At 37.2% G+C, this 13,818-nt stretch overlaps 2 protein-coding genes across 4 annotated transcripts; one reads left to right on the plus strand and one right to left on the minus strand.

Moving 5' to 3' along the window:
- Positions 1-257: 257 nt before the first annotated feature.
- Positions 258-3,794, minus strand: LOC137953819 (SUMO-conjugating enzyme SCE1-like). Its single transcript, XM_068801333.1, has 5 exons — positions 3,615-3,794; positions 3,418-3,501; positions 881-1,033; positions 687-800; positions 258-591 (listed from the first exon to the last, which is right to left on the minus strand). Exons 1-5 carry the CDS (start codon positions 3,681-3,683, stop codon positions 529-531), a joined length of 483 nt encoding a protein of 160 aa, XP_068657434.1. The 5' UTR covers positions 3,684-3,794; the 3' UTR covers positions 258-528.
- A 448-nt stretch (positions 3,795-4,242) lies between these two features.
- Positions 4,243-13,681, plus strand: LOC137953207 (RNA-binding protein L). 3 transcript variants are annotated; one of them, XM_068800485.1, is made up of 10 exons: positions 4,243-4,657; positions 6,329-6,391; positions 7,738-7,822; positions 8,006-8,074; positions 9,579-9,648; positions 9,864-9,918; positions 11,972-12,084; positions 12,179-12,248; positions 12,914-12,996; positions 13,142-13,681. In XM_068800485.1, the coding sequence occupies exons 1-10, from the start codon at positions 4,355-4,357 to the stop codon at positions 13,185-13,187; spliced, it is 957 nt and encodes a 318-aa protein (XP_068656586.1). In that variant the 5' UTR covers positions 4,243-4,354; the 3' UTR covers positions 13,188-13,681. The 3 variants fall into 3 exon arrangements, with proteins under 3 accessions (XP_068656586.1, XP_068656585.1, XP_068656588.1); XM_068800484.1 differs by having other exon boundaries at positions 12,179-12,244; positions 12,911-12,996; XM_068800487.1 differs by lacking the exons at positions 11,972-12,084; positions 12,179-12,248.
- Positions 13,682-13,818: the final 137 nt, after the last annotated feature.

A 13,818-nucleotide genomic window follows, 5' to 3' on the forward strand; every position in this document is an offset into this window, starting at 1 on the left:
AAGCTGAGGGAGAGAGATCAGATCGCAGAATTCAGACGATTCAAAGCTCCAATGGGGAGGCTGCAGATCATCGTAATGAAGAATGGTGCATCCATGGTTCCTTGCATCCTCCAGTTACCAGCAGTGGAAACTTTCCATTTTGATCATCTATTCAAAAACAGATGAAACGGACTCCTCTTTCACCTCTTTCCAGATTTTGAATCAGTAAGAGATGTAATATTTTAGATAAAGGTTGTCAAACAGTATACCCATTGTCATTAAGCCAATGAAAAGGAAACCAGAGTTAGCACTAAAAGCACATATATCACAAAAGACACAACAGAGAAGTTGAGAACCCAGTAAGTCTCAAAGAACAAATGGCCACCAACTCTTGTGGTGGGTCAGTTGTCTCATGCCAGAGAGAGTTGGCTACTGAACCACTAAATTATATATTCAATTCCACACTTTTTTAAATATATACCAACCGATGATGACCCAAAAATATCAATGTCCTAATCAACATTTAATGGTGGTTTTCCCCGGTTATACCTAGATTTGAGGTGGATACAGTTTGGCTTGCTGACGAACCCTTCTCTTGTACTCCGTAGGTTCCTGCTCAAATATCAATTAAATTAGAACAGAAACAACCAATATTAATTAAATAAAAATGTTTCAGATGTAATATATAACAGAGGGCAAGTCAAAACCTGGATGAAGAGATGGTATCCATCAGTTTGTGCAGGATCAGCAGGGTTTGGCTGGTCTAGCAAATCCTGTATCCCAACAAGAATCTGTTTTACTGTAATAGCCGGTCTCCATCCCTGAAAGCACACAATAAGAAATCAACCAATAGCTAGGATCATTCACACATTTGAAACGTGAAAGTAACCAGTTTACTTACACTATCCTCATTAAGGATTGACAGGCATACAGTTCCAGAAGGATAGACATTAGGGTGGAAGAAACCTTGAGGAAACTTGCACTTTGGAGGTTTACTCGGATAGTCTTCACTAAAGTGTAATGTAATCGGAAAATAGCCACCTTCCCAGTCAGTCTGCAGCAAAATAAAACAACTAATACAACTGCTTCCTTGTTGAAAAATAGCCACCTCTGACAATAAATAAAGAAACTCCACCAGTCTGACTTATTAAACCTTCAACACCTACTTCAAAATACAGTAGAACCACCAAGAACAGAGACCTATAATAATGTTCTCCACCCTTGTGGAGGAGGTTAGCAACCGCATTTTGCCACAATTTTTATAAAAGATCAAGCTTGCATTGATAGTTTCGGATACACAGTTCCATGAATGTTTACATTTTTCTTCTCAATGCTTTTTGTCAGAGGACGGCACCAACTATTGACTAAAGATACAGAAAGAGAATAAAGATACAATTGGTTCATTACAATGAGATACTGTCACATAATTTGAATGTCTAACTCTCTTGGGTAACCTAGGTAGATCAGAATCCTATAAAGCAATGAAGATATGCAAATGGATAAAATATAACAACCAAAGGATACACAGGCAAACACCAGGAAAAAGATGCTGACACCAGCTGCAATTTCTTTCTCAAATATCACATCTTTTATCCCCCCAAAAACCCCTTTTACAAGCAATTTCCAGAAGCTCGTACTAGAAAAAGATCCACATCACATACCAAAAGCTGAACTGAAAAAGCTTTAAATAGAAGCAAAGCCAACTTGGCACATGGCGAAACTAGAGTTATTTTATTAAAAGGAGCTAAATACAACCACCAGCCACCCACTAGTCAAGGAAAAAAGTACAAAAGATGACAAAGTGTTGAATATATGTGCCAGCCGGGCTTTGATTGCAATAGCAGATAACCAGACTTTTAAAGTTGTTGATAAAACATGTAATACAATTTTCATTCGCTTTACGCCACAGCACTCTTAAGCAATAACCAAACCAGCAAGAAACCATCACAAGCATTCATCCAAACATGAAGTAACCAAAAAGAGAGATCCAAAAAAAGATCACGGATGAGCATATAACATGAGTAGGATTTGAGATGACCAAAAGTTTTTGTTTTGTTTTTTTTGAATGGTGAGAATATTTATTAAGAAAGAGAGAAGGAACAAAAGCTAAGGGTGTTAACATTCACAACAAGGTGCTGGAGAGAGGTGTGATCCAAAAGTTGACTAACAAAAAGCACCCCAGTAACCAGCGGAAACAAACTTGGCATCTGAGGATACAAGACCAAGTTGCAACAGCATGCATCTTGAAGTCCATGATTCCTTCAGAATACTCCGCATGCCATGGCAACCTTGCAGAGGTCCCAGACTTGGCAAGAACTGTGTACTAAGCAACCAGAGCAAGTAAACAAAATATTCCTTATATGTACTACAGTAAAATGGTATTGCTACAAAAAGAAATGGCAACCTCCTGGATCCATTCAGACATTTGGTTTTAAAGATCATCATGGAAATACTTTCTCAATAGCACAAACTTTTTGAGTAGTTACATGCCATACATGCCAAGGAAAATGGACTCATTTGGAGGAACCACCATTGACTCATTTTTTTACTCCTGGAGGGAGAGGATACATGCAGCAAAGCTCAGCATATGACCAATCAAGACAATACAGAAGATTTCTCCAATTTTAGCCTCAGAGTTTCAGATTATATGAAACTACATCTCCAGATAGGATAGAGAGTGCACCAATTCCACACACTGTTCAGTAAGTCAAATGGCTTCAAATCAAAGCACATTGATCACGTCAGCTCAGAATTTCATAGAAAGAAATAAAAATCGGATGCATCTCAGAACACAGCACCTAGCGAGCAAATTAAACATTTTAACCCCGTCAGTCGTTGGCTCCCACACTCAATCAGTAGAATAGATTAAACAGAAAAATGAATAATTTAACGTTGATAGCAAGGACATGCTGCATCAATCAACACACTTAAAACAGAGCTAGTTCACGAATTTAAGAACAGCATACTCTGATTCGGTACAAAAAATAAAGCTGATTTTCCCAGAAGAAAAAAAAATTGAGTTCTTATTAATGTAAAATAGGAGACACAGGCCCTAGAGAACAGAAGTATAGCGAGTCAATATACGAAAACATACTTTTCGTTCCCCGCAATTCTATAAAATCCTTTCGCAGCCAACCATGTATAAGCAAACATTACGCATGAAAAAAAAATCCAGTAAATACGTCGCTGGACACAGCTACCGAGACCAAGGTTCAGTAACAAGGCAGTTAACAAACACAATAATCCGCAACAGCAAGGCAACATAAACACGGAAGAGACATCACGCTAAATCAGCACAGGCATTCTTGCGAATTAACAAATGAGAAAATTAGGTTAGCTAGCTTATAAAGTAAACATAAACGATGATCGGAAAACTAGAGCGTATTTGTTCTGCCTTTAGAAAGAAAGGAAAGAGAAAGAGTTAGAAGAGAGTCTTACACCGGCCTTGCCAGGTATAGTGCACTGCCAAACCATCAGATTCACGGAACCATCCGGCAGAGTTTCCGGTTTCGCGACAAAACCCTAGGGGGACACAACAAAAAACAAGAACAGTCACCAAGAAAAATTCCCCAAAAAAATGCAGATTGGGAGAAGAAGAAGGGAAAATATTGAATTTTCTAGAGCAGAGGACGGACATGGGGATGATTCTTCCGCCAAGCCTTCCGCTCTTCGGCGAGACGACCACGAGCTATGCCCCCAGACATTGTTGGACTTCGCGGAGCAGGTAAGCAGGCACTAGAGCTTCCGTCCCTCGAGGAGGATTGGTTAGCCAAAACTTCCGTCCTTCTTTCCTTCCGAGTTCTGTAGATATTATACGGTTCACTGTCGCGGAACCAAACGCTGCTCCAGAAGAGAGAAAAGTCTTCCCGTTATCTGCGTGCAAATCACGCTACCACTTGCGCACGCACGTGCCAGAGCGGGTACTTGCCACGCAGTTGATGCAATCCTGTTTGAACACGTGTCATATCACCGATGGACTAAGCAAGACTTTTTTATTGGCAATTATGGTTACTTTTCAAAATATCACTTAGAGAAAAAGTCAAAATATCAAATATGGACGAAATTATCCTTTTTTATTCTTTTAAAAAATATATGAAAACAAAATAAAATAAAATAAAAAATAAAAAAATTATTATTAAAAACTTTCTATTAAAAAACTGAAGTCGATTCATCCAGTTCGTGAGTCGAGACTCGGTGAGTTGCAGCTCTCACGGCCTCAATTGACATAGAGAGTTTTTACCTTTGAAAAAACACCAAGGGACCTCAATGTTGGCGACAGTCGAGGGAGGTGCTTGTTAGTTGTTGCCGAGTCGCTTACTGAAGGAAACCTCCAACTTTCAGTGACCAGTATTGAGTGAATCGCACATTGGAGGAGATGGCTGCATACTACCACCCGCCAGCCCCTTCTCACCACGACCATCCCTACCCTTATTACCCACCACCACCTCCACCACCGCCTCCTGGAGTTGGCCCACCTCCCCCCCCTCCACCTGCTGCTTATCCGCCCTCCTACCCGTCTGCCTATCCTCCGCCTCCTCCCCCACTTTACTCTCCTCAAGATGAGGTACGCACCTTATTCGTCGCTGGCCTTCCGGAGGATGTCAAGGCCCGAGAGGTATACAACCTCTTCCGAGATTTCCCGGGCTTCCAATCCTCTCAACTCAAGTCTGCCTCACAGGTTATTCTTCATTCTTCTCTCCTTCTATTTCTTTTCATTTTTTTTCTCTGTATTTTTGGATTTTCTGTTTCGGGTTATTACATTTCCTGATTAACGTTTTGGTGAGATTCTTTATGACCTTGTGACATCTCTCGCATATGGGTTTTATTTTATTTTCTGATAATGACAAGAGCTTATGGGTTTTATAGATTAAGCTGTGTTGAGCATCATGCGTTTATGTGGCATTTTTCTATGTCATGTCGGGTTTTAAAGAAGGTAGTTGTTGAAAAGAAATATAGTCTTGTATCGAATAAATAATCGCGATAGAAAGTATGGTCTTTTGAGTGGTTACTAGATAATTTGAGCATTTGCCGAATTAAGTAGAAGAATGGATGCTAAGATCACTTAGAGAGGATCTTAGTCCTTCTAAACACAAGAAACTGGTGGAATTTTCTGTTTGATTTCGATTTATTTAGAATTAACACAACGAAGCTCTTGGCTTACTTGATTAAAAGCAGCATATGTTCCTCTCTAAGTAATGGACACTGAAGTACTGAAATAGAGTGAAAGAAATCAAATTACTAGAGAAATTAACAATGGTCTATGCTGCATGACCTACTTTGCGACTGTGCACTATGTGCTCATTTTCAATTGTTCTTTTGTTTGCGGAAGATGGATTGCACTATGAAAGAAACTGTTTGGTTAAGTTGTAATAGCTTTATAGTCTTCTGGTCCCCCTTTCCTGTCAATTGGTTGGAAGTTTAATTTTGACAACAGTACTGAAGGTAATCCAGGGCCTGCCAGTGTGGGAGGAATTATCAGCGACTCCTTGGGTCAATGTCTTTTGGCCTAGTCACACACTGCTGAACATCGTAATTCAGTAGAAGCAGAGATAAAAGCCTTTCTAACAGGAGTCAAACTATATTCCAAGCATTACCATTTCAGAAAATCAGTGGTGATTGAAGAGATTTAGCCTCAGTAATAAAATAGTTTCAAGAAGACTTGCCTCTCCCATGGAAGATAAGGCACATATTTGACGGAATCAAGGCCATGTGCCTCCCTCTCCAGATCTCTTGGCAGCTTACTTTGCGAATAAGTTTTCCAGGGGCAAAGTCTCCTACCTGTTCTTGTATTGGGGTTTCCATCCCCCCTCAGAGCTGATAATCTCTACATCATTGTTCTTTAAAAGTGATTTTATTAATAACACTTCTGCAAGTTCAAAAACAAAAAAGGCTTTCGGGTCCAAAACTACTAATACCTTTGGATCAGTACCATGCACACAATTAACTACGGACAGAGCTAATCCATATTTGCAGAGGGACTATTATACTTAGTTAATGAAAGGGAAACTTGTGATGACTTGGTTTTGCTGCACATTTATGTATACTGTTACATTGCTTAGCTAAGTCAAAAACAGCTGACATGTAATCTGCTAGTAGTACATGATCTTCTGCAATTTTATGAGGGAATATAACACGTTATGCACTATCGCCTCCTAAGTGCAACTTATAAGCAATGGCCTCTTGCTCTCTCATTGAAGTCAACGTTTTCAACAAAAAAAGGGGGGAGGGGAGAGGGAAGAATGCATGTTATGCAACATTCTGTCTGGTGGTTTGTGGTGTGTTATGAGCATTCATCTGTATTACTAATTCCATGGAAGTGTTCTAACTTGTTGCTTTTGTGTCACAACAGGCTTTCGCGTTTGCTGTCTTTTTGGATCAACAATCTGCAGTAGCTGCTATGAATGCACTGAACGTATGGATACTTTAACCCCAGAAGTGATCTTAATAAATTTGTGACCTTTTGGGTGTCCTTAATTATTCATTTGCTGATCTCAGTGAAATGGTACCTCATAATTGCTACTTTCTTTTTTTCAATTTTTCTACAGAAAAATGCTTTTGAAAAGTCAAATGGCTTATTTATTTACTTTTTTTGAATGCAAAATTTATTAATCAAATTGGGTATTTTTCTTGAGAGTTTATTGTTTATTATTTGGTTGAGCCTCAAAATTGCACCATTAGGTTGTGGAAACATATAATATTTTACGAAAGCCTTTTTAAAAACTCTCCTATTTGACTCCAGCAAAGAAAACTAGTTTTGCTTATTCACTAACATTTTATATGTCTTAAGGTCAATAAAATACTAAAACACATTTTCTTATCAAATTAGAAAGAGACGTAGAAGTTGTAGATTAAGCACATAGACATGTGGTTACCGGTTCACAAAATGATATTGGAGATTCTGACATAGTTACTTTTTAAAACGCTGTTTATATTACCTGTTCTTTTCTTTATGTATCAGTATATGGTAATGATTAAGTCCTCTCTTGCATGGTCCATTAGGTAAACTCTTGTTTGACACTGAATTTGAGCTCTTTGCACCTTATTTGTTCTGTAAAACGTGTCTGAGAATATATGTCTGTGAGAAAGTAGTGCTTGGGTTGATAAATGCATCAGTTATGGAGTATATCCAGAAATTATGCAAAAAAAGTCCATACGAAGTTTCTTTTCTCATTTTTTTTTAATAACAGTAGGTTTATTTGTATACATAATTTTGTTTGGCAAAATCTTGTATCTGGAGTAAGGCCATTTGTTTACAGCCATATGTGAAACAGTTGAATGTCTAAAAAGTGTGCAGCATGCTTTCATTCCTTGATGTGAAAGAGAGATATGTAGACTAGTTTCCACCACCAAACCATCCAATATAACTATTTTCTGAAAGTGGACAGGAATGCACTTCTGGATGGGAATACATATAAAAGTGACATGACTGTGATGTTAATGTAGAAATAATATGATACAAGATTATTCAGGAGAATTGTATGACTTCTCATTTCTTTTTTATTATAGAGAGAAAACAATGTAAGAACAAATTCATACACAAAATTTGAGCTTGTTTGTTTCTGGTAATCTGCTATTCTTTTTCTTGAAAGTAAGGGGCGTGCATGTCTGTCTTCTTGCTCTTGCTAGTAGATGCCTTATGTGATTGAGATTTATTTATTTGTTTACTATTTCTTATGTTGCTTCTCGATGCCTCATTTGATTCTGTTACCCTTTTTCTTGCTTTTTGGTGGCCGATCCCTGATTCAAGTATGATTGCAGGGCCTTATGTTTGATCTTGAGAAGGAGTCAATTCTTTATATAGATCTTGCCAAATCCAACTCAAGGTCTAAACGTTCAAGAACAGGTGATTTTTCCATTTTGTTTCAGTTTAAACAGCTATATTTTTTTAACTTTTCTCTCTTTTATGTTGTTTCAGTGGAGCTTACAACTTTTTTTAATGTTTATTTGAAAAAAGCCGTAGTGTTGGCTTTTTGACAAAATTTAATTAGTGCAACGGTTAACTGACCGTTTGATTTCTGATAGTCAGATGACACCAAGTATTCAGATAAGAGATCTAGAGGATCAACTACATTTACTGGGGCTTTGCCCGATTCTGGTAAGAACCTTGTTCATTGAATTTCTGAAATTGCCCTTTTTGTGGTTCATCGGAGACCAACAATTATCTCCCACTTTTTATGTTAAGAGGTGTTTGTTTGACTGGAACTTCCAATTTCTTTTCCTTACATTTGCATTTTATTTTATTTTTTAAAATATTTTCTATATTTTTCTTTCACTTATTCTCTAAATACCATTTGGTGTGGGAACGTTGGTAATCACCTATATCTATCATCAAAATATCATCTTGTTTGACCATCGCTACCTACTGGGGTCCTCTTGGCATCACTAACTCCACAATTACTGAGATTCAAGACCTCCACCATGGTATGCTTATTTCATGGATTCTATTTGAGGACAATTTTGGGTTGGAGGTGATTCCAGTGTGGTGATCAGTTGGTGTTGTAAGGCTACTGAACCACCTTGAAGAAATTTACATGCTTATCATGAAAAAATGGACACGTCTTCTGAATTTTCTTGTTTCTGTAGTGATGTACTGAGGATTGGCTGACTCTTTAACTAAGCAGGGGGTGTTCTTCCATTCCCTATTTGTAAGGGGATCCCCACCAAAATTTGTTATGCCTTCAGACTTTGAAATAAAATTCACCTTTCTCAAGGAAAAATATGGTATCCTCCAATCCCTCATTGTAAGTGGATCTCCACCAAAATTTGTTATGCTTAGCCTTTAGGCTTTGGTTTCTCAAGAAAAAAGAAATGATGTGGGAACACCACTGTGTAAATAATGACTTAAATACTCAGGTCAGCAGATTGGTCTGGCATTTCTCCTACATGATTAACTGTTGTTACCTTGACTTTGAACCCAGACTACCACATACTTGTAGTAAGATTAGCTGCAGATCAAACAGAGAGTACTTCGGTATCTCTTGCTATTGCATAACTAATAGCAGATTGTTGACCCTCTCTCGAAAAATACTAGTCTATCAATTATAAACGAAGGCATACTGGGAACTGACATACACAATACTTGTTCTCATAAAGAAATATTATAGTTTTGCAGAAGAATTAAGGAGTTGAGACCTTATAAGTTAGTTGTACTTGTTCTGATATAGCCAAGAGATTCAGATATATGGCTTAGCACTCATCTATTCCCCTTCTATACAATTTATATGTGCTATGTCCATTCATGCTTTCAGCGTCTTTTGAATTTTCTACAATAGTAAGAGATAACATAGTGATACTAGCAATGTTATAAATGAGATGGTAAAGATGGCAGTTATGAAAAATATTACAACTTCCCATAAAGTGAAAATATGGGTGCAGCTTAGCATGACTTGAGGCCGCACTCTTAGTTTTCATAGCCAGAAAGAATTACTTTCTTGTGTTCTCTCTCTCTCTCTCCCACCCCAGTTTGTCTCTATGGAAATGTATATTTGTAACTATTTAAGCATGTCGTTCTGTTTCATCTAATGTTTCAAGCGATCACATGGAGACAGTCATAAACAATGCTCATGTTACACATGTTTGGCACACTTGCACGCTAACAGGTGCTGGAAGCAACTTGCACATGCCTGGAATGGGTAATTCTGCTCACAACATGTACCGACCCACACAAAGGTCAATCACGCATGCAGCTTATGCACATTCTAATTTTCAAATATTTTTCTGTTTATTCAGTAATCTTCTTTCTTTTTCTTCAGTTACTGTCGCAAAACAGTGAGCTCCTAATAGCCGCAAATGCATCTCTGTTTTGTGTTATGCAAGTAGTACTTTACTTGCTAATCCTCTTATCTGATATTCCTTTAATCTTTATCTTGCTTTGCTGAGTTCAGTGTAGGAAGTTTTGATAGCCAAGGTGCCCATGAACCAGGGTACCACAAATTTATGGTGAGGTTTACTTTCTTTATCATTTTTTTTACTTCTTTTAGTTGTGATTATATTTCTAGCAATTTTCAGAAAGTATTATCAAATGTGCAACATCTTTTTAGTAGATTTTTTTTTTTTTTTTGAAGAAAGTCCTTTTAGTGGATGTTGATGTTAGCAAAACTAAAATTTGGTCTTTCCTCGAATTGTTGGGTTTGGGGTTTGGTTTAAATAACTGGGTGAAGTTGGCTCTCTGTTTATTCATTGCTGGTCAAGTAGTTGAATCTGCTTTTGCATGGCTGGTCACTGTCGTACTTAAGAAACTTGAAGACTTGTTTTATTTCGATATAGGGAAATTAGAGTTCTACTTTAATTACAAATTCTAGTTAAGGTAAAAGATTGCATTATGTAAGTTCTTTGGATTCTACTTAAACTGAGTTTTCTATATGTAAAGAAGTTATGAATATAGCAGGGCTAGGTCAATAGAATGATTGACTTCTATTCTGAAATTTGTTCTTCATCCTCTTTCCTTTCTTTCTTTCTCTCTGGCTTACTTGCTCTTCTCTACAAATGGACATTAGAATGTATCATTTTTTTATTTATTTTTGGTCAAGTAAGATGACTTAAGAGGCAATTTTTCTGATATAAGGACTTCACGTATGAGTGTTTGTTTCTGGCAGCTTAAACTTTATTTATAAAAATATTTGCTGGTCATATATGCAGAAATAGATTTGACTCATGTGAGTAACTTATCAAGAAGCCATGATTTAGCGGGAATTCGAATTGGTTTATGTACTCATGGAGTTTTTCTGTTTTATGGACTGTTCACAGGTAGTTGCAATTTGTTTTCATGCCTTTTTCTTCTTTCCTTCAGGTTTATTTGTTTAGTTTTTGAAGTTTTTAAAACCAAAAAGTTTTTGAGAGAAAAAAGTTTTTGTAGGCACTTCAAAATCTGAAATACTGTTTTCACAAAAAAATGCAGATTTCTTAAAGCTCTACATTCTATAGTTGGAAGCCAAAATGGTTTCATCTATTGTCTTGAAGCCGCATTAATGAGTTTTGATTATAACATAACCTGGGTAAAATGTGGTAGAAGCTGCAATGCAGTGTATCATGAATTATAAGCCCTCAGGAAAGGACAGGATTAGTGCAAAGATATGCTTATAAACAAAATTTATCTCGGAGTCTCAGTTTTTTTTCTCCCCCTTTCAATAAATTCTCTCATCTTTCAAGTAAAAAAGACTTGATAGTTTAATTTTCCTGAATGTTAAAATCTTTTCTCTTTGATTGGTAAGATGGATAAAGAAGTGATGGCACAGAATGAATAGATAAACAACCCCTGCAAGAGTGGGCAGAAGCAGCGAACAAGAAAGGGAGGGATTTCTCGGCAGGAAACAAAGAATAGGGTTATATTAGCTTTATTCAACACCTTAAACTTAGTATGTCTTAGTAATTATAATTTTCTAAATGTGGGTTCTTTTGTGAATCAAACAGTCACTCTCTCTCTATGGCATATGGCGAAAAATATGGTTATCCTTGCTGTCTTAAGTGTCTGATTTTGGACTTTCAACCTTACAAATTCTTAAGATATATAAAAAATTTATTCTACTGTGACTAGGAGGGTACCCTTCTTTCACTTCTGGGCAAGTCGCCATGGTTGGGAAATCTTTGGTGATCTGTATTGTGTTTAACATTCTCTCTTTTACTTTCTCAGTTTTGTTTGGCTTCCTAGTCTTTTTGTTACACTGTTGACTGCTGTGCCCTTCTTTCGCTTCTGGGCAAGTCACCATGGTTGGGAAGTCTTTGTTGATCTGTATTGTGTTTATCATTCTGTCTTTACTTTCTCAGTTTTGTATGGCTTCCTAGTCTTTTTGTTACATTGTTGACAGTTGTGATTTCCCAAATGGGTATCGCTGCATACCTTCTTAAAATATTACTTGCTAGTTCTCAGTTATTCTTGATAATGCATTACTCTTTTTACCAAGACTTAGATGTGGTGCATTTATTTTCTGAAGCATGTTCATTTCAAACAATCATGTCTATTTGTTAGTAGAGCTGATGTTTTATACATTCACAGAGCAACCCTTCGACTCCATATGTTCCTCAAAATACTACTCCTTGTGCTACTCTTTTTGTGGCTAATTTAGGCCCAACGTGTACTGAGCAAGAGCTAGTCCAATTTTTTTCGAGGTGCGAAGAGATATTAATTCCAATTCTTAGCAGTATAAAAAACTAAGATGAACTATTTTACCTGATGGGACTTTTCTTTTTTCTTTTTTACTAGATGTCCTGGGTTTATAAAGTTGAAGATGCAGAATACACATGGAGTTCCAGTTGCATTTGTTGATTTCAAGGTACCTCATTGGCACCTTATCACTGACATAAATGTTGAAAATTGAAAGCACCATGCTACAGTTTCTCAACTTTGTGTAGTCCAACCTAATGATGTCAATAAGTATCTGACATGATAATGCTGTGAGCTGCCTTCAGGTGAAGTGCATCACTGTAATATGTAGTAGTTTATAAAGCTTGAAGAATATCCTAGCGAGTGACATGTTTCCTTGATGATAAGAACAGTGGGTGGAGAAAATCATAATTGATTTAAGTTAGAAAAATTTAGGTTACGAAATTCTTCTGTTTACCCTACGGAGTCTTCTCTTGGTCATTCATGGTAGATTCTACTGTGGGGATGAGGAGAGGGGACGGTTCAAAGCAAACTGCAGTAATCTCACTGAAACTGTTGAATGACACTGGTAGATGATGTCAAAAATCTTTTGAAGGAATTTATGATATGGGACCCAAATAATTGTCAAACATTCCGAACTCTTTAAAATACTTTGTTTCTATGGAGATTATCTAGTACTTCATATCTGCCGACCTCATAAATTTAGCAGCATGAAAAAACTGTTATTGACGAGATTATGTGCTCTATTTTGATTCTATGCTTTAGCTGTAAGAAAAGTTTAGCCTATCTCTCTAGTTCTGTCTTGGTATCTGAGTGACAAACTGCCAAATGCAGGATGTTGCCTGTTCAACTGGGGCTCTTAATCATCTGCAGGGTACTATGCTCTACTCATCGGATGGTGAGGGGATGCGGTTGGAGTATCCTTCAAGATCAGTTGTCTCACTACTTTTGTCTATGCATTTCTTACTCTCTCTCTCTCTCTCTCTCTCTCTCTCTGTCCCTCTCTCTAAAAGAAAAGAAATTCCATCAATTTGTGGTAAATGATCTTAACAAGAAATCTAGGTATGCTAAGTCACGGATGGGACTGCGGAAACGTGAAAAAACATGAGTTGATATTGTTGTCATGCTTGTTATAGTTCAAGATGGGTTCTATGTTTATTGTTATTTTATTCATATGTGGGGGTCCTGACTTGTCTTAGTGTTAGTGTTTGTCCATGAAGTTTACTGAATGGATACACCAAATCACAGTATTTGCAATTTTACTGAATGCAAATCATGGTGTATCCATGGACACGATGTGGTCTCAAATAGTGTCTAAGATAGCATCTGTATTTCTCATTAGTCCCTCTTTAGGTATTTGCAGTTTTCTTATTCCTATGTACTTGTTCTAGAAGGGGTTGTAAGTCTCATGACTAATGATTATGTTTAGAGAAATGAATGAATGAGTAAAGGTGACAATACGATTTCAGGTTATTGATTTCTTGGTTTGCCACCCCATCTGGAAGCAGTTCCGTTCCAAGATTGACATTTCAAAGCACGCAACCATCAACCTACTTTTTCTTTTGTGCATATTCCTTGATGCGTGTTTAAATTATTTTAAAAGTTCTCCAATCACTTCAGTGCCAGGGCCTCTGGTCCAACAGAGATATTATTTAATGGAGGAAATCTCCAGCTTTGTTACTTGGAGAAACTGATCTGGATGTCTGTTTTTGTGACTCTGTTGGCATCATGCATTGCAG

The sequence above is a fragment of the Aristolochia californica genome, unplaced genomic scaffold (assembly GCF_029961685.1).
Source record: "Aristolochia californica isolate CCGP_79_NKW_82.1479 unplaced genomic scaffold, dmAriCali1.0.hap1 SCAF_16, whole genome shotgun sequence".
NCBI classification, from domain to species: domain Eukaryota; kingdom Viridiplantae; phylum Streptophyta; class Magnoliopsida; order Piperales; family Aristolochiaceae; genus Aristolochia; species Aristolochia californica.